The sequence below is a fragment of the Mizuhopecten yessoensis genome, unplaced genomic scaffold, assembly GCF_002113885.1.
Source record: "Mizuhopecten yessoensis strain PY_sf001 unplaced genomic scaffold, ASM211388v2 scaffold8065, whole genome shotgun sequence".
Taxonomy (NCBI): domain Eukaryota; kingdom Metazoa; phylum Mollusca; class Bivalvia; order Pectinida; family Pectinidae; genus Mizuhopecten; species Mizuhopecten yessoensis.
In genome coordinates, this window is record NW_018407361.1 from 156,072 (window position 1) to 181,641 (window position 25,570).

Sequence of the window (25,570 nt, forward strand, 5' to 3'; positions counted from 1 at the left end):
GATATGGTCACCTGGCAAACAAAACAAAATGGCGTCCTCCTGGGTTCAAAGTGTGCTTGGCAAGAACATGGAGTGGTATGCAGCAGCCGGGGCTGTGGCAATATCATACGTAGCCTTCAAACTAGCGTATTCCATTTTATCAGGATTGAAATGTTTTGTTCTGGCCAAACCACTCGGACTTAGCGTGGACTTAAAGAAGACAGGGGCGTGGGCAGGTAAGACAACTCGTCCCCCTTAACCATATTTGTATTTACAATTCGTCCCAATAGTGGCAGTACTCTGTCGCTTGAACAAGGAAATTATTCGCTGTGCTACGTCGTCCAGGATTTCCGGCACAAGCAGGACAAAGCATATTGTCAGACAAGACTTACAGTAGATTTACAACGTTTCGTTTGCCCCCGAAGACCACAATAACCCAGATTCTAACTCCCTGCCACAACGAAGGGCCACATTACACTATTTGTAACAGGAAAGAGCTCTGCCTGATAAGTTCATAATCGAACTACGGTAAACCTCCGGTCGGTTCGAATCGGCGGATAGTTCGAACACGTATTTTTTTCAATAAAAACAATAATTTTCTAGCTTGTGATAGTTCAAACTCTGATTGACCTTATTTCGGATAGTCCGAACTTGTCAAATGAAAACGTAAAGTAAGATTTTTTTTCGGCAAACTCCATTGAAATCTCGCTGCGATCGGCCCCGGAAAAATGCCAATACTTTGATCAACAGACACGTTTAGGGTAATGGGTTGTATGTGTGAGCATTGCAGTACAGCTGAGACAGACAAACCATAAATATATGTCACAGATTTTAGCGTTGATTCATTTTTTTTACATTGTTTGGAAAATACATCGTGCACGAGACAGCCAATTTCAACTTAGGCCCCGACAATGTATAAATAACATGCGATCAGTACGAACTGATGTCACGCTGTATGGCTGTACGCTAAAAAATCGCCCGTGTGTTGTCAAATACAGTGTTAACTAAGCATTTTGATTATTTTATTGCGACCAGACATCCCTTAATTATTGCCAATCAAGGTATTACCTGTAAACGTGTGCCTCACACCAGGTAGGGCAGGACACGATGTCGCGGTAGGAATCGGCCGCCCAGCCATGGTGAGTGACGTGATTAGCATTCATGTCAAAGTCCAAACAATCCACAGGTGTCCCAATTAGCGATGGGTAATTTTGAAGGTGTCAAATAAAGTTTGGTCGGTATTAGGACTATATCACTTATAATTTAAAGCAGACATGTTGATGTTCTGACCTAATTTTACTAACATATAGACCTATATTTACTGTACAGTAGCGCTTTGTAAACGCAACAGGTTATGTAGACTATGTTTTCAATTTATTAAACGGACCATTCATTACGAAATAATATATACAATAGTTTCTGATTCAAATAAAACCTAACCACGCAGAGACTCAATATTTAGGTCTCTGATACAAGCTAGGTAGTCTCAACTTTTGTGTCACAAATGAAACGTGTACTGTTTCGGGGCCTACACAAGGGCCTCTGCTTCGCAATAACGATCATAATAATCACGAAATGAAGAAAGTTTAATGATCAATTAACATTGAATTAAATAATATACTATCATTTTACCCATTTATAAATGTGCCATTGTTCTATGCCAGGCCGTCGTTGTTACGTATCACCTTACATTGGATATATAGAGGTATACTCCGGTGAAGAAAATATGTCGGGTATATGTTTGTGACTTGATTTGCACTTTGCCGAAATTTTTGCCGATAGTTCGAACTCACGCTTATTTTTCTGAAGCATAATTTTGTATAATCCGAACAGGTTCATCAATATTTATTTAATTTTGTTCGAACTGACCGAAGGTTTACCGTACTCAGTAGTGAAGCGGACGTAAAACCTATCAATCAATCAAGATACATATATATGTAGTGTGCAGGGGCGGACCCAGGAATTAATTTTGGGTGTTGCCCAAAATTTTAAACTCAGAAAAAGACTCAAAAAAGCTAATAAATAATAATTGTCATGCCGGTTGTACATGTATACTACCCTATGGCACCAAACAATATATATAGAACTTCCATTATTTCTGAGATTGTGACAATTATAATTTCCCTGCCGAGCAGAGCGAGGTGATTTTTTTCTGAAGATGTAATACTAAACTTGTTCAAGCACTGCCAAGCGTAGAAAGCTAGAATTTGTTTCCATTGAATAAGGCATAGAATAGTTTTCTGAGTTTGCAGTATTATTCCAGGTTATATTTTATAACATAGATTATTTATATTTTATGATGGCCGAGCGGATCAAGTGTTAACAAATTCTCTGAAACAGAAACAATGGGAAAAATGTAGGTTTTTGATTAAAATGTTGATGTTTGTGTCATGCCTTTCATGTGCATGTAGTTTAGGCGAGCATTTTGACAATTAAATATTGATTTATTTTGTCATAAATATGAATTATGATTTGACTGTTTGTCTTTTATTGTGAATTTGTATGCATGCATATGTACAAGGGCAACACCTGTTAAAAAGGATATACATATATACATGCCAGGCTTTTATGCTAACATTGGTTATTATTCACCTGATAACGTGATGCTAAGGTGGATGCTTTAATGCCTTGAAATTTTTGAAATTTACATTTTTTAACAGGTATAATAAATCACTCCTGGTGATCATGTGTACATGAAACCACAGGTGAAAATACAGGTTTATCTATCATGAAATGGACTCTACCTTGGAAATAACAATTAACATAGTTACCTAATTCCAACAGATGGTTTTACCCTCTCTCAACGGACAGGGTGATCACACCGTGACATTAGAACAATATGATTAGTATAGGTAGACGGTCCATTGAGCCTTCATCACTGACCTGACTGGAGACCCTACTTATATATAAACAAAAGAGGAGTAATCCCCTATTGTTTAGAGTTACAGTATAAGTAGTGGACTCCTTGTTTGGGCAACTGCACCCTTAGACATATATAGATATTCAAACTGCTGCTTGCCATCGAAAATCATAGTTCACAGGATGGTAGATTTTGCGGGTTGTTCCATTTGTTTGTAAGAAGGGACGAGTCAGCCACCCCACAGCAATCCTATGGCTAATCGAATTTAACAACATTATATATATATGTATACATGTACACATACACATGAATACATATATATATACCGCCGGGGAGCGATGTACATTCTGAAGCGGTTCGCCGTTTTTAGACTGAGCAAAGCTTAATCGGTGGATATAAACCAGGATAAAAATGTATTACCACTATAAACTGTATAATACGACCCGTAAAATAGGTCCTCTCGCTCATTCGGAGCGCGGGTAAAGGAGGGAGGCCAACAGTGCCACATGGACCTATTGGTTAGGTAGGAAAAACGGCATAAACGAATAACTAAAAAACAGTATCTGTTTATCTGACTCAGTGAATAGTGTAATAACATCAGTATCCAATCACACAAGATAATAACAAATAAAAACCACGATTACGCGCTCGATTGTTATAGGATAGCTGCAGGGGGATGGGTTGGGGAGTGGTGTTGAATTGAAGTAAATAAAGTATAATTGTGTTATAACCAACCCGGTCCATACAACTAACATCTGAAAAAGCCCATACATCAATCAGCACATTTCTAACACCCAGCACCTCTTTCAAACCTCCAACCCCCCTCCCCCCCAACTCCCAACCATTCTATATCCAAATCCTAGCATTAATTCTCCCCCCTCCCCTCCCCATGTGTTTCATCTTTTCCCATACTGATAATCACATTATACACTAAAAACTAGAAATGTCGGAACGAGGAGCAGAATTAAGTGAAAGACAAGTCGAGGTATTTAAGAAAGATGACATTGGTATAAGTTCAGTCAAGTATATACTCAGTGAAGAATGATGAAGAAAGGAATTCAAGGAACGGACAACAAAAAAAACAACAACAACTCAGCACATGCATGACACTTATCACTAACAACCAGTCCGTCGGATTGGACTATAAATGGTGGCCCGTGTGAGAACTGTCCAATTTCGCACGGAAAAAATCCCTTTGGGTTTTTCGAAAAAGAGCAGGCGCGTACACGCCGACTCAGAGAATAGGAAAAATTTATTCAAAATTTTAAAGGTAGGGTCTCTTTATTAAGATATTTAGAAGGACTTCCAAATTTTATACATAAACCAAAATTCATAAACATAGGCGGGGCTGATGGGGCTGACGGCGGCACAGTACCTCACTTCCGGTCCAGAATTGGTGATGCTTCACAATGAGTGTTAGGTTAAGGCATTATTAGGCATAGGAGTCGTCTCACAAAAACTAGACAGTTAATATATATAGGATAGACGGCTCTTTATCTAATCTATCCCCCTCTTCTACACTTTACTCCATACTTTATCCCATCTACTCTTTTTCCTTTCTGTTCTTCGTCTGCTGGATAACCGATACATCCGGTAGTAAAGCGGACGTAAAACCTATCAATCAATCAATCAATCAAGCCTTCATCACTGACCTGACTGGAGACCCTACTAATATATAAACAAAAGAGGATTAATCCCCTATTGTTTAGAGTATAAGTAGTGGACTCCTTGTTTGGACAACTGCACCCTTAGGCATATATAGATATTCAAACTGCTGCTTGCCATAGAAAATCATAGTTCACAGGATGGTAGATTTTAGAAAAAAATCACATATGAAAAAGAGGTAAATCTTCAAAAACCTAAGTCCAGATTATTTTTGGACACAGAAAAAAGGTTGTTGCTCGGGCAACTAGGGCAACAAACACCCCTGGGTCTGCCACTTGTGCTTCCACAGGTGATCGAACCCAAGATCCCACACTCCTAGTCAGACGCTCTACATACTATGTATAACATTAAATCAGCTTTAAGTTGTTTTCAAAAAGGGCTATGACTGGCCTGTGCTATCTGGTTAATGTAAATACATACAAATGTGAATTCTTGCCTGTGTGCTAGAGCTCGAGGTGTATAAGTATTTTTGTTTTGCGGTAACAGCTGTGTTTCCGACTTTTATTTTCGGAGTACCCTCACTTGAATGTTATATGGAAGATATGGAACACTTCCCAGGTAGAGGAACAGTCAGATCTTTGGTATGCACCTCACTTGTCTATTTCATTGTTATGTAATTAAAATGAGAAGATAAATGTTTTGACTGGGTTTTAATTAGTACCATACATAAAACTGTTTTAGTTATAACTGGCTGTACATGTACAGTTGGTATAGGAAATGAGTATATTTTTTATTATAAACTTTTGTTTATTTTAGTTGTAACTGGCTGTACCGATGGTATAGGAAAAGCCTACACAGAGCAGGTAAAATATTCAGCCCAAGGCAGAGTGAAAGTTCAAATTTATATATGTATACATTTCCCCCTTACCAAACAGACCCCATTTCCAAAGAGATTTTCTGGTAAGTTCCATGTTAACGTTATTGAAGCAATCAAATAGGAACTTTTTAGGTAATCATCAGGGAAGGATATTTAAAGAAAGAAAAGAAAAAAACTCTGATGAAAGTTTGTCTTTTTTCAAAACCTGATGATTACACAAACAGTTCCCCACAATTCATGTTGCACAATATGTTAATAGTTCATTTAGAATATAGTTGAGTTTTGATAGAAATGAAGACGTAATTAACATTCAAAGTTGAATGTTCACAACAGGTTTCAGCTGTACAAACAGTGGTCACCGTGACAACATATAGTCCATTGTTGTATGGCATTTATTTAATATGACCGTGAAGTAGCTGCGAGAACTATAGCTTCTAGGCCTGATTTTTGTTTTCCAATAATAAAAAAATGAATAAAAAATGACACGATTGGATTGTCCGATAATAAAAAAAGGAAATTGCTATGTAATGCATTGTCTGGCAGTTTTCCTTTTAGACTGCACTGGTATAAAATCAAAAAATTTATGAGTATATTCAGGTATGCCAGAGAAAATCATCAAATTATCAGCTGCATGTGGAAACTAACTTAATGTCTGTTATTTAATCATATTCACCTGGTATATATATATCACAGAAAGCTTATGCAATGTTTGAGATCAGTTGGAATGATACAAATTGTAATTAAATATAAGATGTTCGAGTTTAGCCGACGGCAAAATTTTAAATAGTGTACCAATTAAGGGTGATAAGGTTACATCTTTCTATTCTATAACAAGGCATTAGTGATCAACATGGAAATAGCCCAGAGTCACTTTTTGACTTGCTCTATTGCATTAACAACTTAGGCCCAATTCTTTTTTGTCTGTTTAGGGTTGCATGCGCAAAAAAAACAAGGGTAGGTAGGTTGATTTTTTAACTCACTTGGTCCAAAGGACCATGGTGAGCTTATGCCATACTGCAGCGTCCATCGTCCGTCTGGCCCCCCAGGGGCATGATGGGTGCCCCAATATAGCAAATTCTTTAAAATCCTTCTTCTGTATGGAACGTCAGACCATCCTTGGGTAAAGGGGATCCAATTTTGTATAAACCGTGGGTCTGGCCCCCTAGGGGCCTGAGGGGCGGGGCCCAATAGGGGAAACATAGCAACTCTTCAAAGTTTTCAAACAACTTTTTCTCAATAACCGAAAGGCCCAGGGTACTGATATTGGGCCTGTAGGGCTACCAAGTTTGTTCAAATGAATGATCTTGACCCACTTTCAAGGTCACATGGGTCAAATGTCTTAAAATCCTCAAACAACGTATTCTTAATAACCAAAAGGCCCAGGGTACTGATTTTGGGCCTGTAGCATGCTGGGATGAAGGGCTACCAAGTTTGTTCAAATTGATTACCTTGATCCACTTTCAAGGTCACAAGGGTCAAATGTTGTAAAATCTTCAAACAACTTCTTTTGAATAACCAAAAGGCCCAGGGTACTGAAATTGAGCCTGTAGCATGCTGGGATGAAGGACTACCAAGTTTGTTCAAATGAATGACCTTGATCAACTTTCAAGGTCACATGGTTCAAATGTCTTAAACATTTTCAAACAACTTTTTCTCAATAACCAAAATGCCCAGGGTACTGATATTAGGCCTGTAGCATGCTGGGATGAAAGGCTTCCAAGTTTGTTCAAATGAATGACCTTCGCTCAGATTCAAGGTCAAAGGGATCAAATATATTTAAATCATTAAATGACTTGTTCTGAATATTCAAAAGGTCCAGGGTAATGATAATTGGCCAGAAGCATGCTGGGACAGAAGGCTATAAACTCTGTTCAACAAATGTCCTTGTTCAACTTTCAAGGTCACAGGTGCCATATGTTTAAATCATTTAATAGATTCTAATGAATTGAACACCAGTATTTTGCCTGTTGCTGTACATTAGTTCACTTTTAAGATTACAAGTGTGAGATTAATACCAGGTGAGCGATTCAGGCCAATTGGGCCTCTTGTTTCATTAATTGTTTAAACAGCTGGTATCAAATGTCAGGCATGCATTACTTATATCTTTGTAGTTGGCTCAGAAGGGGATGGACATTGTTTTAATCAGTAGAACTGAATCAAAGCTACTTACATTGGCCGGTGATATTGGTAAGTAAAATCACAAATGGAAATCAAATTGCTACTAATTAAACCTCCCCTGCTCCACCAGGATGACCGACAGGAGGTGTACTGGGGTCATGCCTTTATCTGTTTATAGATTGAAACTTTTCTAGACATCTCCGGAGTTAGTAGTTCATGATCAATCTGTTATAGCAACCCCTGGGGCTAGGAAGGCCGGGGCCCCAAAGGGAAAAATTAAGTCTGAAGCATCAGGAGGGGAGGGCAATCATTTTTTATATACATGAGGTTGGTTTGAACCCTGAGGCCAGGGGCGCGGGCCCTGAAGGGGAACTTAGCTAAAATTTTGCTTTAAAACACATCTCCTACTAAAAACCAGAGACGATTTTGACCAAATTTGCTCTGAAACTTCATTTGGGGAGGACAATCATGTCCTAAATAAATGAGACTGGTTCAACCCCTGGGGCTAGGAAGGCCAGGCCCCAAAGAGGAAAATTATCTAATATTTTGCTTTAAGACGCTAATACCCCCTAATTGCCTGAGTGGATTGTACAAAATTTGGTTGAAAACATTATTGAGTGAGAACAAACATTTCTCAATTGAATGAGGTTGATTTGACCCCTGCAGTCCTAAGAAATGGTACAGCTAGATTGTCATATTCTATGGTGTATTTTTTTTTTTTAATTGTCTTTTTCTTTTTTTTCTTCTTTTTTTTTACAAGACAAAACACATATGACATTGTTCATAAGTACATGATTGTTCATACATATTTAACAAAGGTGTCTATAAAGTTTTAAATAATTTTGTAAACTTTTTACACTCTTCCTCATCATCATTCATCAACATCATCATCATCTGTCATCATCATCACTATCACCATCATCCTGACATTATTCTTAACATCATCATCATCAGACATCATCATCATCATCATCATCATCATCATCATTGTCTTACATCCTCCTCCTCATCATCAGCCATCATTATCCTATGTCATCATTTTCATCTGATATCATAAGCAGATATTAAAAAAATGCCAATGCCATGTACATACATAAAGACATACACTGAGACACCGATGCAAAAACAATATATATAAACCTATGACATCAAACACACAAGAGCAAAACCAAATAAACTGAAACAGAAAAAAACATCAACAACAAAAACAAAAACAAAAACAAAACATTACAGGGGATGGGGGAGCAATCCTAGGTAATTTTATTTTAACTTAAGCCTGGCGAATTAAAATGTATGAAAAATTTGATGATTATTATTACAGTGAGGAGACGATAAAGTACAATAGATGTATATATGTATAGAACAAATATGTCATATTAAGTCATATTATAATTGCATCCAGTTATTTATTTGATGGTTTAACTCATCCTTATTTATTAATTTATTCTGTTTAGATACAAGGATCTTTTGTGCTTTTAATTCAAAGTTTTTTGAGACTAGTCAGATTAAGGTCTATTTCTAGGCATTTAGTTTTATATATGTATTGTTTTATAAGTAGTATTATGATGTTTTCTATATAAAACTTTGTATGGTTATATGTGTGTTTACCAAAAATGAATTCTTGTTTATCAAATCTTAGTGTAAGGTTTTTAGTTAAAATATTTGTTTTCAGCTCGTCAATGAATAAGCCTATCAACTGTTTCGCAATCCCATAGCATATGAACTATTGTTTCAGGGTTAATTTTACAGAAAGTGCAAAGGTTATTGTGTGATTTGCCAATTTTGAATAAAAATGTGTTTGTAATGAGGATTCTGTGGTTTATTCTGTACTGTAGCCACTGTAGTTTGGAGTTGGTGGTGGTTTTAAAAGGACATTCGAATATTTTTTTCCATGTTTCTTCATCTATATTATCATTTAAGATCCATTTTCTTTTGAGCAGTAGATTTAACATTATTTTTTATTAATATTAAATATATGTCTTGTGCTCCTTTACTATTTCTAAGTATTAACTTAAAGATTTTTCTGAAGTAAAAATGTGATGATTTTATCTTATAAAATGATGCACAGCATTCTTTAGGCCTTGGTATGTCAAAAGATTAATAATTATGTTATATTTTTCTTGAAATTCTTCACAGTGGTAGAGTGATCCATCCTGGTTAATAACGTTATATACAAATTGAACTCCCTTTTTAATTAAACCATGAATTTTTTAATGTCAATTTTCTGTCAATTTTAATTTCACTATTGAACCACAGGGATTTCACGTATATTGGTATTGTATATACATATTGCTAGAGATAATAGTATTGTACCATGCTTCTAAGACATCTTTCCAAAAGAGGTTACTACATCATTTTGATTCTTCTTTCAATTTTTCAAGCCCACAGTTAGCTAATGTTTCTTTATCAAAATAAGTTTCTAAGATAAGAGCCCAATTTCCTTCTTCTTTATATACCCGTCTTTAATCCATGTTGCTTTAAGAGCTGTTATAAAAGATTTTAAATGTATCATTTTCAGACCACCTTCTTCATAACTTTTAATTATCACATCTCTCTTTATTTTATCTGGTTTACCATTCCACAAAAATTCATACAGTATACTATTAATTTTTCTTATATATGTTTCATCAGGATTTGGTAGTGCTATACCCGTAAATTTGCGGGTATAATAAATGAGCACTCGGGTATAGTGCGCAGGTACGTTTTTGGGGTCAGATTTGAAAATAAAAATGAAAATAAAATGATTTTTATTTTTTTGAACAAAATCCTAAAAATAAACGGTATCAAACTGGAAAAGTAGCATCAAAGGTAGCTTGGTGTTTATAACACTGATTAATTAACGATTGATTGGAGTCAACAAGCCCTCCGTACCGCTTGGTGGACGAATCCTGCACAAAACAAACGAAGAAAGTGTAGCTAATTCCGATGCCAGAGAATCGCCGATCAACCTATGTTCGACATCTCAGCGGTTTTCTCATAATTACGAAAATGTAGTGTTTCAATTATAGGCTCCGTTCTATGTTAGTTCTGGTTTGTTTGTTTACCAAATCGCTAGGCCTAGTGTGCATTTTTTTCCCGGCTCACTTTCATGTTGACGTGATCGATAACCTCGTTAATTATTTAAATATAATGAAGCATCATAAAAATAGTGTATTCTCCTTTTATTTATTTCTTCGAGTAAATTTGAAGGGGATGTGTTGAATGTCCACGCTTCTAGTATATACATAATTTTTATAATCCCTTTACGGTCAAATCAGTCTGTAGTTCTAACAGTGCAGTGGGACTTCACGCCACGGCACATGTTGAGAAGTGTCGATAATTTTCGCTGAAGCATGGCTGAAACCAAGCCTATTGTTCGGGATCAGGCGGTATGCCCTCCGGTCAACTTACACTGTACCTGTAAAAATGTTACGTGACCAGCTAGTGTTTGTCGCCAAATCAGCAGTCATGACCACAGATTACCGATTTTAATCATTTAATTAAAGAAGGTGAAAATTGTGTTGCCAAAAAATTTCATTCTTTGTTGTTATTTTAATCTTCAATCTTATCATATATGACCGACGACTCAAAATAAAACTATTTGAAGGGAGGTAATTATAATCCAATATGGCGGACCAGAAACTCGAGAACGATAACCCAAGAATGACTTGTTCCTGCGTATAGTGCGCACCCCCTTTTTGACATGACAATATTTACCCAAAAAAGTGTGCACTATACGCGCAAATTTACAGTAAATAAATGGTTAAACTGTGATATAAGTATGTTTTAATAACCAATATTTTACCTATTGGTGTAAGTACTAGTCTATTCCATGATGCTATAAGAGATTTTAGTTTTGTATTTTTTTTTATCAAAATTCAGTTTTGTAATTCTGTGTAAGTCTACATCATAGTCTATCCCTAGCAAATTGAACGTTGTACTTTCCCATTGTAAATTACAATCTGTTGTGTAAGTGTTTCCACTATGGTGTAGTTTTCATAAATTGTTAAAAAATGGTTTCTAGGTTTATAAAAGTTATAGTTGAATGAAAATTTAAGTATTGTCTAATTAAACCCTGTAATAAGACATATTACTTATTTCAAAATCTGTTAACATGGCAACTCAATGGAGGCCCCTGATTAGTTGAAAGTCAGATATTGTGGTCCAAGTTGGGTTAGAACATAGATCTTGTCTGGTTTTGAGGAAATTTCATATAAAGATGTACTTAAAATGCGTTCATTTGTAATGACTTACATATAAAACCAGGTGAGCGATACAGGTCCAATGGACCTCTTGTTTGAATTGCCTTGACCAACTTTCAAGGTCACATTTAGTCAAATATGTATGAACATTTAAATGACCTAATCTCAATAAACAAAAAGTCTAGGGTGGTGATATTTTGTAAGTTGCATGCTGAGATGAAGGGCTATAACGTTTGTCCAACATAATGACCTTGTTCGACTTTCAAGGTCTCAGGGGTTAAATGTTTTAAAATATTTTAACAGGTTCTGTACTGTCTTATAGTCATAAATACTGATATTTTGACAGTAGCTTTATTTTAGATCACTTTTAAGGTTAAAAGTGTTAGATTAATACCAGGTGAGCGATGCAGGCCCATTGGGCCTCTTGTTAAAAATCTTGTCACAAGTCGACTACATGCATGTACTCCTTAACTTACAACATGTACCAGACCAACTTTACATTCATTGTCATGTATCTTTGCCAATGTTGACTCGAACTGTTTAAACTTTATTTCAGCAACCGTAATATCGTGTAATTTGAACTGGATTCACAGTACATTATGTCTATATTTAATTTTGTTTGATGTGACTGGAGGTTTACCATAAACCTTGTACAAATGAGCAATATCTGTTGTAGTTCTGCATCAGCATAAAATAGTTTCCAGCATAAAATAGTTTCCATGTAATCGTTTTGTTCAGGGAGGGTACACTTACATATGAATAAGCAGAGGATGTTTGAATTATCCTTTGACTTACTTAGTTCTAGTTAGTTTTAAAATAAATCTTATGTTTTATTTATTTGTTAGAATCCAGGTTCGGAGTGAAGACTAAGATTATAGTGGCCGACTTCTCCCAGGGAGCGACCATCTATCCAGGCATTCGTAAAGGACTAGAGGGAATAGACATCGGAGTGCTGAGTTAGTTTCCATTTCTCTGGTTTTAGACTTGAAGTAAAATTTTGAATAAACACATATTTATCATTAAACATATTTATTTGAAGATTGATTATTTGTTTATGCATAACAAAAATCTAAAAAGACAAAATTAGTGAAGACTGTACACTTTTCTACATAAATATATATAAAATGCCAGAGTTATCTAGTGTTTCCCATACCTGTATGTTTTACCTTTATCTCTTGTATATTTTCTTGGATGTCCTCCCTCTGTTAATATTCTTCTTTGTTTTATATTTATTTCCAGTTAACAATGTGGGCCTTGGTTATGAGTTCCCTGCATACCTACACGAGGTTCCCGACAGAGACCAGGTAAAGTGTCATTTAATGCTGAAGTTCTACTTTATATATTTATAACTCTGGTTAGGTGTGAACTAACCTCTAACCTACAGCAGTAGGCTATAGTCAAGGGATACTTTATCAAAATATTGCCAGTTTTATGTAAGTTCAAAAATGGAGTTTTGACAAAACAATCTTAGGTCACCTGAGACAAGGTCTCAAGTGACCTATTGCGATCGCCTTTTGTCCGTCGTACGTCCGTAAACAATTTACATTTTCGACTTCTTCTCCAAAACCCCTGAACCAATTTCAATGAAATTTTGCAGAAACCTTCCATGGCCAAAGGTCAACAAACATAGTTGCCTGTTTAGTCCCCGGCCGCCAGGGGCGGGGCCAAAAAGGGTCAAATTGACTAAAATTTCAAAAATCTTCTTCTCAAGACCCAGATATGGTAGAATCAAATACTCTTCATAGATGGAAGGGTCTTAAGGTGCTTTACCAAAATTGTGAATTTCTTGACCCTGGGGTCTCACGTTTCCCCCTGGGGAGGGGGTAAACTTTACTATAGTTTATATAGGGAAATCACATTTTGGACCAACATCTGTTTAATTTTCATTGGAGGTAATTCAATTTGGGTTAGCATTATCAGTATTGGATAGCAGTTTGATGGTATGCACATATGAGCCCTGACTGACCCCCCGGGGCTGATGGGTGGAGCCAAAAAGGGTTGAATTGACTGAAATTTCAAAAAGAAATCTTCTCAAAGACCCAGATATGGTAGAATCAAACACTATCATAGATGGAAGGGTCTTAAGGTTTATGACCCTAGGGTCTCACGTTAACCCCCTGGGGAAGGAGGGGGGGAGGGGCAAAATTTATTATGGTTTATAATGGCAAATGATACTTTGAATATTACATGTTAATGAATATAACTTGATTGGAATAATAACCCTGAGTTGACAGTTTGATACTTTGAAAATTTTGAGCCAGCCCTACCCCCCCAAGGGCTGTAGGGTGGTGCCCAAAGGAGTCAGTGTGCTAACATTTCTTCATTTTCCTTGTTAAGAATCAGAGGTGCTAGTTTCAAATACTTTTTAGTCTTAAATCTGTATGCTAGATATTGAATAAGGTGGTTTTATTGTTTTTTTGTCACTGAATAATATTTCAAACAAAATGAACTCTCTGTTTAAATATATCAGGTGACCATTAAGGCCCATGGGCTTCTTGTTTATTTTTAATTTTCAAAAACTGATTACTAAGTATTTGTTAACTTTGACAATTTCTTTTTCAGAAATTCATTGACTTGATAGAAGTGAATATTACCTCAGTGACCATGGTAAGTCCTGTTCTGAGTTTTAAAGATAAATTGTCTATAAAATCTGTCATTTAGTTTGAGATAGTTTAGTCATCCTCAACATCAAAGCTACAAACTTAACTTCAAAGCTGTGAAATTTCTTTTCTGTTAAAATTGTGTGTGTTACTGACAAAAAACCCTCTGCAAACCGGCATGCAAGAATCTCTGCTTTGCATTTTAGAATCACTACTCTGGAGCTTAGATCCTATAGTCTAAATCCTCTCTGGAGCTAAGATCCTATAGTCTAAATCCTCTCTGGAGCTAAGATCCTATAGTCTAAATCCTCTCTGGAGCTAAGATCCTATAGTCTAAATCCTCTCTGGAGCTAAGATCCTATAGTCTAAATCCTCTCTGGAGCTAAGATCCTATAGTCTAAAGCCTCTCTGGAGCTAAGATCCTATAGTCTAAAGCCTCTCTGGAGCTAAGATCCTATAGTCTAAAGCCTCTCTGGAGCTAAGATCCTATAGTCTAAAGCCTCTCTGGAGCTAAGATCCTATAGTCTAAAGCCTCTCTGGAGCTAAGATCCTATAGTCTAAAGCCTCTCTGGAGCTAAGATCCTATAGTCTAAAGCCTCTCTGGAGCTAAGATCCTATAGTCTAAAGCCTCTCTGGAGCTAAGATCCTATAGTCTAAAGCCTCTCTGGAGCTAAGATCCTATAGTCTAAAGCCTCTCTGGAGCTAAGATCCTATAGTCTAAAGCCTCTCTGGAGCTAAGATCCTATAGTCTAAAGCCTCTCTGGAGCTAAGATCCTATAGTCTAAAGCCTCTCTGGAGCAAAGAACCTATAGTCTAAAGCCTCTTTGGAGCTAAGATCCTATAGTCTAAAGCCTCTCTGGAGCTAAGATCCTATAGTCTAAAGCCTCTTTGGAGCTAAGATCCTATAGTCTAAAGCCTCTCTGGAGCTAAGAACCTATAGTCTAAAGCCTCTTTGGAGCTAAGATCCTTTAGTCTAAAGCCTCTCTGGAGCTAAGATCCTATAGTCTAAAGCCTCTCTGGAGCTAAGATCCTATAGTCTAAAGCCTCTCTGGAGCTAAGATCCTATAGTCTAAAGCCTCTCTGGAGCTAAGATCCTATAGTCTAAAGCCTCTCTGGAGCTAAGATCCTATAGTCTAAAGCCTCTCTGGAGCTAAGATCCTATAGTCTAAAGCCTCTCTGGAGCTAAGATCCTATAGTCTAAAGCCTCTCTGGAGCTAAGAACCTATAGTCTAAAGCCTCTCTGAAGCTAAGATCCTATAGTCTAAAGCCTCTCTGGAGCTAAGATCCTATAGTCTAAAGCCTCTTTGGAGCTAAGATCCTATAGTCTAAAGCCTCTCTGGAGCTAAGATCCTATAGTCTAAAGCCTCTCTGAAGCTAAGAACCTATAGTCTAAAGCCTCTCTGGAGCTAAGATCCTATAGTCTAAAGCCTCTCTGAAGCTAAGAACCTATAGTCTAAAGCCTCTGAAGCTAAGAACCTATAGTCTAAAGCCTCTCTGGAGCTAAGATCCTATAGTCTAAAGCCTCTCTGGAGCTAAGAACCTATAGTCTAAAGCCTCTCTGGAGCTAAGATCCTATAGTCTAAAGCCTCTCTGGAGCTAAGAACCTATAGTCTAAAGCCTCTCTGGAGCTAAGATCCTATAGTCTAAAGCCTCTCTGGAGCTAAGAACCTATAGTCTAAAGCCTCTCTGGAGCTAAGATCCTATAGTCTAAAGCCTCTCTGGAGCTAAGATCCTATAGTCTAAAGCCTCTCTGGAGCTAAGATCCTATAGTCTAAAGCCTCTCTGGAGCTAAGATCCTATAGTCTAAAGCCTCTCTGGAGCTAAGATCCTATAGTCTAAAGCCTCTCTGGAGCTAAGATCCTATAGTCTAAAGCCTCTCTGGAGCTAAGATCCTATAGTCTAAAGCCTCTCTGGAGCTAAGCTAATTTAGTGTAAAGCCTCTCTGGAGCTAAGATTCTATAGTCTTAAGCCTCTCTGAAGCTAAGATCCTATAGTCTAAAGCCTCTCTGAAGCTAAGAACCTATAGTCTAAAGCCTCTGAAGCTAAGAACCTATAGTCTAAAGCCTCTCTGGAGCTAAGATCCTATAGTCTAAAGCCTCTCTGGAGCTAAGATCCTATAGTCTAAAGCCTCTCTGGAGCTAAGATCCTATAGTCTAAAGCCTCTCTGGAGCTAAGATCCTATAGTCTAAAGCCTCTCTGGAGCTAAGATCCTATAGTCTAAAGCCTCTCTGGAGCTAAGATCCTATAGTCTAAAGCCTCTCTGGAGCTAAGATCCTATAGTCTAAAGCCTCTCTGGAGCTAAGATCCTATAGTCTAAAGCCTCTCTGGAGCTAAGATCCTATAGTCTAAAGCCTCTCTGGAGCTAAGATCCTATAGTCTAAAGCCTCTCTGGAGCTAAGATCCTATAGTCTAAAGCCTCTCTGGAGCTAAGATCCTATAGTCTAAAGCCTCTCTGGAGCTAAGATCCTATAGTCTAAAGCCTCTCTGGAGCTAAGATCCTATAGTCTAAAGCCTCTCTGGAGCTAAGATCCTATAGTCTAAAGCCTCTCTGGAGCTAAGATCCTATAGTCTAAAGCCTCTCTGGAGCTAAGATCCTATAGTCTAAAGCCTCTCTGGAGCTAAGATCCTATAGTCTAAAGCCTCTCTGGAGCTAAGATCCTATAGTCTAAAGCCTCTCTGGAGCTAAGATCCTATAGTCTAAAGCCTCTCTGGAGCTAAGATCCTATAGTCTAAAGCCTCTCTGGAGCTAAGATCCTATAGTCTAAAGCCTCTCTGGAGCTAAGATCCTATAGTCTAAAGCCTCTCTGGAGCTAAGATCCTATAGTCTAAAGCCTCTCTGGAGCTAAGATCCTATAGTCTAAAGCCTCTCTGGAGCTAAGATCCTATAGTCTAAAGCCTCTCTGGAGCTAAGATCCTATAGTCTAAAGCCTCTCTGGAGCTAAGATCCTATAGTCTAAAGCCTCTCTGGAGCTAAGATCCTATAGTCTAAAGCCTCTCTGGAGCTAAGATCCTATAGTCTAAAGCCTCTCTGGAGCTAAGATCCTATAGTCTAAAGCCTCTCTGGAGCTAAGATCCTATAGTCTAAAGCCTCTCTGGAGCTAAGATCCTATAGTCTAATTTAGCTACAGATTTGGTCACTTTATTTTAATCTAGTTCATTGAGCAAAACTGTTGAAACAAAAGTCAGCTACATGTGTAGGAATAGGAATATAAATTTATTCCCTGAAGAAAAATCATGAACACGATTTAGAAAAGTAATATATATATATATATATGCATTTTTAAAGATTTTGAAAATATTTTGAAGTGGAAACCGTTTGAACATTGTTCTTTACATTTACATAGATGACTAGTATTGTGATGCCACAAATGGTTGCTAAGAAGAAGGGAGTTATTGTCAATTTGTCGTCTGCTTCAGGGATGAAACCCACACCCCTACTGGGTGTGTACGCAGCGGCCAAGGTACTTATACACTACAGTCTTACAGTTCACTCAGCTGTGTGACAGCTTATAATGTTGGTCTGACCAGACAAGAATTATAATGCCATTCAAAAGTCATCAATATGAAAATATTGTTATCCCCTGTATCAATAACAAGGAAGGAGAGTGGTCTGTATATGTGGCAGACAAGGAAATTAAACTGTGGACTGTTTGTACCATTGTAATCAGTAATAAAAAATTGTTTTCTTGCATGGGACTGAATAGTTTGGACTGGCCTGGGATTGAATAGTTTGGACGGGCATGGGACTGAATGGTTTGGACTGGCCTGGGACCGAATAGTTTGGACTGGTCTGGGACCGATAGTTTAGACTGGCCTGGGACTGAATAGTTTGGACTGGCCTGGGACTGAATAGTTTGGACTGGCCTGGGACTGAATAGTTTGGACTGGCCTGGGACTGAATAGTTTGGACTGGCCTGGGACTGAATAGTTTGGACTGGCCTGGGACTGAATTGTTTGGACTGATGTGATTTGTATATTACCCCAAATGTATATAAATCATATAAAGCAGTGTAACCTTCTTAAATCTAAACACTTAAATTCGATTATCATACGTAAGAAAAATCAACATTTATGTAAAAGCATCCAAGAATATAGCATGGTAACTAATTAACTTGCATGTACACTTGTTTATGTGTCATTTTCAGGCCTATGTTGATTACTTCTCTGTGTGTATGCAGAAGGAATATGAATCAAAAGGCATTATTGTCCAGGTAAGTTTCTTTATATATATATATATTTGCTTCTAATTTACCTGCACTTGAAATTGATACCAAATCTGATATTACAATGCCTGTGTAAAATATTTATGCACTATATAGGAAAATAAAGATTTCCCCAAATAGATTTTTATCACAATTTTAAATAATTTATTTTTATAAAATGATTATATTCTGTTATGTATTTTCTTTGCTTAGGATTGATCCCTTATAGTATTTCTACATGTACTTCAAACAATGTAATAATTCCACTGAAAACAATCAGTGGGGAGATCAGTATTGCTGAATAATTCATATTTTTTAACTTTTGCCTCAAATTCGAACTGCATATCTACTATCAGGTAATTGTACTTGAATGACAAAACGACAGACAGGCAATTGCTAGAAGAAGGTTGATTTGTATATTTTTCAGTCAGTGATGCCAAACTTTGTGACCACCAAGATGAGTAAGATAAGGAAGGCGAGTCTGATGGTTCCTAACCCCGACACGTTTGTTAGTTCAGCCCTGAGTCTCATTGGAGTGTCAAACCGTACCAACGGGTATTGGAGCCACAACCTCCTGGTAATAATGCTTCAACACACAAACATAAGATTGTTTGAATTTCTGTTTTTTTGTTATGTTCAAATTGTATTTTATTCCCCCAGCCTATTTTGGGAGGGATGCCAGGGTTGGGGTGCTCCAGACTCATCCCTCTTTTTTAATATATCCTCACAAAGGAGGGAGGGATGCCAGGGTTGGGGTGCCCCGGGTTCATCCCTCTTACATAATGTAACCTCACACAGCAGGGAGGGATGCCAGGGTTGGGGTGCCCCGGGTTCATCCCTATTACATAATGTAACCTCACACAGCAGGGAGGGATGCCAGGGTTGGGGTGCCCCGGGTTCATCCCTATTACATAATGTAACCTCACACAGGAGGGATGGATGCCAGGGTTGGGATGCCCCAGACTCATCCATCTTACATAATGTAACCTCACACAGCAGGGAGGGATGCCAGGGTTGGGATGCCCCAGGCTCATCCCTCTTACATAATGTAAACTACACATTCATTATTGTACAGGATATATATCATAGACCCTAGTCTGTCGCCTATAGCTACATATTCATTATTGTACAGGACATATATTATATACCCTAGTCTGTCACCTATAGCTATATATTCATTATTGTACAGAACATATATTATATACCCTAGTCTGTCGACTATAGCTACATATTCATTATTGTACAGGACATATATTATATACCCTAGTCTGTCACCTATAGCTATATATTCATTATTGTACAGAACATATATTATATACCCTAGTCTGTCACCTATAGCTACATATTCATTATTGTACAGGACATATATATACCCTAGTCTGTCGCCTATAGCTACATATTCATTATTGTACAGAACATATATCATATACCCTAGTCTGTCGCCTATAGCTACATATTCATTATTGTACAGGACATATATATACCCTAGTCTGTCGCCTATAGCTTCATATTCATTATTGTACAGAACATATATCATATACCCTAGTCTGTCGCCTATAGCTACATATTCATTTTTGTACAGGACATATATCATATACCCTAGTCTGTCGCCTATAGCAGATAAGCTACATATTCATAATTGTACAGGACATATATCATATACCCTAGTCTGTCGCCTATAGCTACATATTCATTATTATACAGGACATATATCATATACCCTAGTCTGTCGCCTATACCTACATATTCATTATTGACAAACTTTGAATGCGAGTACTTCTTGGGATGGTGGAGTGTTGCATAATGAAATCTGGTCTTATTTTATCAAGGTTTACAGAGTTAGGGCCCTTTGTTCAAAGTTTGTCCAAGACATACATATGTATCTGATACTTCCTGTCACCTGCTTTTGTCATTTTTTTGTGAGCACTTCTTTGGATCAGGCAATCCCTAATCCCAAAAGTTAAAATTAATGACAAACTTCCATACCCAAAATGAACCAAGGGCCATAAATCTATATAATAGGAAGGCAGAAGACTTTTTAGGATGGCATGGTGCATGACCATAATAAAAAGTCTTCTTCACCAGAGGAAGTGTCACTCATGAATACCTCTGGAGTATGCCCAGAAGAATATCTTGAGACAACTCTACGGTAGAAAAATAGTTTCATGGAGTGTAAACTTTGATGTCCATAATGCCAGAAAAAGTCATAAAAAGTATAGACAGATACAATTTTAAAGTTTTGTCATAATGTCAGCTTTGATTAATCTGGATAAAGGACTGTACATAAAAGTTCTCTTCAAAGATTGTTTATTCACTGTAAACATGTGTGAACATCAGACACAAACGCTGCTCACCATAATTCTTGCATTATCAACGGTTGTCTAGTGGTAGGACGCCGGGCTCGTGACCGAAGGGTTGCGAGTTCGATTCGCGTCACGGCACTGCGTTGTATCTTTGAGCAAGATACTTAACTCTGCTTGTTCCAGTCTACTCAGCTGTAAATGAGTATGTGGTTTGGTAGTGCTAGAATTGTAGAATGCTAGCTGTGAGCGCCGAAATGGCAGCACCGGCTGTACGCTCCCCAGGGAGTTCCAGGGAGTTGAGAAAGATATTGGCTGTTTGCAAAACCTATAACCACAGATAATAATTTGAAACTAGGTTGTGATAAAGCGGTATATAGAACCTCAAATTATTATTATCATTTATATTATTATCCAGTCAGAAATAATCTTTTTGTTTTTGTATTTGCAGGGGTACTTAACCAATTCCTTACCATTGTGGTTTACTTCAATGGTGTCCTTCAAGATCTTGAACACAGCCAGAGTCCGAGCCTTCAAGAAGCTTGCTCAGCAGAAGAAGGAATAGAGTCTTCAAATATGTTTAACCAATTAAGCACAACTTCCAGTTGGCTATTTGATTATCTTCTGTCGTTTAATTTTTGTGAATGAAAACTTGTAATCAGAGATTTGACTCGGTGAATTTTCTTCTTCATACATGTATGTCACCATGACATTTAGTACTATTAACATCAAAGTTTGGACTACCAGTTCATATTTATTAAACCATATTCAATCAGTGTTGTATTTGCAAAGGATCAAACTGTTAACATGTTATTATATTTGTAAACATCACCTGTACTTGCACATTTGGTGCTGATCGTATCACTTACCGTTGCAACATAAAAATGTCTGTCTTTTTCAGCATGTAACTTTAACTTTGTGTTTGTCCAACCTGTAACATTAACCCTCAGGGTTAAAGGTCATTTATTTATTCCAGAATGGATAAAAAGAACTAAGTGTAACTAAAGATATTTACATTCCCACCGTACAGCCTCTTAATGAACCTACCAAGTAATGATCACAGTTATTTTTAGGAGAATGTTTTCCATTTTGAAACTGTTCAGGTCTATCTCTCATACTTTTGCAGTGTTTGAATAATAAGGGACAAATCATGCTGTGACATGAAGCTGAAACTTTGATACGCATTCCTCAGTGGTTTCTGATAGACATTTGTACGAATAGTAAACTAACCATACCCTCTCAACTTAAACATGAAGGGGGATAACTCTTACAAGTAAATTACGCTTATTTGTGGGAAGCAAATCAAGTGCTATAAAAACACACAGAATAAGTGAATTTAAATCAATAAACTCAACTTATCAGTTACAGACATTGGATGGAAGTTTATTTTGAACGTGTTAGTTTTTGATACTTTTGTATTAATGTTTGAAATTTTGACAAAGGTGGTGGATGATTTTCTCCACACTTCACAAATCTATTTCGGTTTTTGCTAGGGAAAATATTCACCTGTTTTTACCTACATGGGGGAAAAAACAGCTTACACATGCAATTATTCTGAAAATGTCACAATCATATCATTACTTTGTGTAGTGTAACTAGGGTAAATTATGTTACAATTTCATTTGTCCTAGATGATGGCAGATAACTTTTGTGGGAGGAAAGTGTGTGAGAAAAATAATCAATCAATCCAGCTGTGTGATGATGCAAAGAAAACTCAACCCTCGGATAGGATTTTAAAGTTTCGCAGCTGGCAAAGCCTTGTAATAAATTTCAAAAATGTTACCCACATGTTGGGATTTCTTTGTATACAATCACACACAAGTTAAAGATTCAATAAGTCTAGATCTAGTTGTTCATATACAAACTCAGCACTTTTTGCTGAGTTTGTTTGGAAGAAGAATGGTTTTTAATATTAGTTTCATTATCAAGTTCTGTAACTGTGATTCATAGAAAATAAATGTATATCATTTATGACGAATAATATACGTATAGTAATTTTTTGTACCCCAGGTTATACAATCATGTGTATTGATAATATTAGAAAATCATTTTATGATCGGTATGTATACATAGTGATTAGTACCATATGATGATGGCTGGGAATGGATTAAGGTATGTCCTTTTGATAAGGTATGTACTGATATCAAAAACAGTATTTAGTTCAACAAATCCTCAGGATCTACCCTTGTTTTCATGTGTTCCGATCAACAGGATATTTTAACCTGTTTTTGTCACTAGTCTGCAATTTTGGCTTATATGTGCCAGACAGTAATACAATAAGATGATATGTTCTGTAGTTTGTTTACTATTCTCTGTTCCTTTGTCATGTGTGTAGTCCATGTAGATATAGTATATCCACCATCAAGTGAGCTGTGTAGGCTACAATGAAATGAAGAAACAGCGATATCAGACCTGTACACCATGTGACTAGAATCACATGCCACCTTAAAGAGAATTATTTGCTATTACTTATTAGTTACCTTTTGTATTTTCCTTGTTCATCTCAAAGATAATTTTCAAGGGATTTTCAATTTCTAAAATTTACGAGGGATTTTCAATTTCTATATTTTTCGGGGGATTTTCAATTTCTATAATTTTCGAGGGAGTTTCAATTTCTATAATTTTCGAAGGAGTTTCAATTTTTATAATTTTCGAGGGAGTTTCAATTTCTATAAACTGTCATTTGGTGTTTCTTTACTTGGGTTACATTATATGCTTGTGATTGGGATCTACTTTTTTTAGTATTTTTGTTGCAAGAAATATATTTAGACTAGCAATGTAACACATTTTCTTTATTAACAAAACTGACAACTAATCCTCCATTAATGTTGGTTTCCCAGGGTCAAGAATTTAATGTTAAGGAAAATACATGTCAATCTTTTGAGAAAGAACAACATACACCAGTCAGCTCATTAATTGTGCAATATTGATACATATGTAGGTGTATCATCTGTTTTGCTTTTATTGATTAGAGGTACATCTATCCAAGTGCTCATTAATAGGTGATACCTTATTCATACCTGATTACAGAAGAAATGTCAATGCATTGAGTACATTCCTTAAAATTCATGTAAGAATATTTGTATTCAGGACCAACATCTTATTAGAAATCCATTCTAATCCATCACCGGTAAGCATTATTACATAGACTTGTACCTAGGTTTTCAACCTTGTTAGTTTTGTAAGTTGTTTTTCCACTTTTGAAGGAACACTCTATATTTTATTATTTAGAGCGAATTTTTTTATACAATGTAGTACTAACCCTAGCCATAATGTGGTGAAACATGTCAATTTCAGACGTATGTGTAGATGTTTTTGGCTACTGCCTTATTAATTCATATGAGAACATCTATATGAGTCGGAGAGGAGTTCATGGAAGGGGCGTTCTAGCAAATATAGAGAGACCAGATTATATATTTTCAGTACCAAGTATGTCATATTATTTATATTAAACTTTAACTGGACAAAGTCAAACTTTTATTTACCCACAACTAATATTGTGGTATAAATTATGAATGCCAGAATTATCGACAGTTCATCCTATTCTGTATCTGTCACAAAGTACATGTAATATTCAAAGTACAGCTGACTATTTCTGCCTGAAATATACAGTGTATGTCCTTGAGCTTTGACAGAAGATGGAGCTGCCTAATTGCACACCTCTAGATACACAATAATGACGCTCTGAAGTGGAATGATGCTAGAATATATTTATTTTGATATTCTGCTAGTCCCGTCCCCAGCCACCTCAGAATCAAATTTGTGTCCCAAATCACATTTTTCACATGTTTCTTATAGTCATTTCATCAGTTCTTGGTGATGTTTGATCGAATGAATCTTATTTGTCATTTCAGGAGTACTGAGTCGGAGTGATGAATGAATGTAAATTAAATCTGAAACATTTTTAAACACTTATTATCAGTAAACATCTTCTAATTAAGTCAATTGTGTACGGTACTGTGACAGTTCTTAGAATAGTTACAGGTAATACCTTAGAGGGAGAGTGCCGATATAAGGCTTGTTTTTGAGATTGGACATTTATTCATTGAATAATCCTGCCTATAAAGTAAATGGATACTAATAAGTTAAACTACAGTATTACCATTGTCACTGTTTAGAAATACTTATTTTAAGTCTTTTAAAAGCTTTTAAGAAGTACTATACCTTAAAAAAGCACATAATGCAAAAAAGCACATAATGCAAAACAGTTTTTGCAAAATTACAGTTTGTGATTCGGATGTTTGAAAATAACAGAAAAAGTTCAGAGGTCGAACTCAGGACTTTTATATACCAATGCTACACAGTACCAATGTCCACAAATTATAAATGAACATTTATGGGCTGGAAAATGAAGGAAAAATAAAAATAAGCTTAAAAAATGCATAACCAACAAAAATTAAATCATTTGGTTGCTTCGTCTCCTAAATATAAGGGAGATCACTAAAAATACAACAACTCATGACTAGAACTTTTCTCTAAGATTATAACTGATATGTATAGTGCTACTCTTTACCTTAAATGTTGAAATTTTGAGAAAATGTGATTGTGTAGTACTGTATATCCAAGAATGGTGAGGTGTTTGTTGTCAAATTATTTTGTGGTGAAACTGGTTCTAAATGATGTGGTTACTATTAGACGTGACATCTTATGCAGCAAATCCAGGGTATACAGATCTACAAGGATCACGATGGGGATATACAACTGTATGCAAGTCTTTTATAACAACTTTTGTTTTGGTATGTATAAATCATGTTAAACAAATTTACATGTTTGTAAGAATTAAGCTACTTTATAGCCTACAAATCATTTGTCACTGGGAATTTATGAAATAAATCAATTGGAAATGAA

The 25,570-nt window shown here is 36.5% G+C and overlaps 1 protein-coding gene across 1 annotated transcript; it reads left to right on the forward strand.

Moving 5' to 3' along the window:
- Nucleotides 1-25,570, forward strand: LOC110454786 (very-long-chain 3-oxoacyl-CoA reductase-like). The gene is made up of 10 exons (XM_021504491.1): nucleotides 1-215; nucleotides 5,261-5,307; nucleotides 7,433-7,508; nucleotides 12,466-12,576; nucleotides 12,860-12,924; nucleotides 14,183-14,227; nucleotides 17,565-17,681; nucleotides 18,366-18,431; nucleotides 18,850-18,999; nucleotides 21,174-25,570. Exons 1-10 carry the CDS (start codon nucleotides 29-31, stop codon nucleotides 21,285-21,287), a joined length of 978 nt encoding a protein of 325 aa, XP_021360166.1. The 5' UTR covers nucleotides 1-28; the 3' UTR covers nucleotides 21,288-25,570.

Coding starts and splice junctions, on each gene's coding strand:
- LOC110454786 (XM_021504491.1), top strand. CDS start 29: ATGGCGTCCTCCTGGGTTCAAAGTGTGCTTGGCAAGAACATGGAGTGG. Junction 7,509..12,465: donor TACATTGGCCGGTGATATTG/GTAAGTAAAATC, acceptor TTTATTTGTTAG/AATCCAGGTTCGGAGTGAAG. Junction 14,228..17,564: donor ATATTACCTCAGTGACCATG/GTAAGTCCTGTT, acceptor ACATTTACATAG/ATGACTAGTATTGTGATGCC.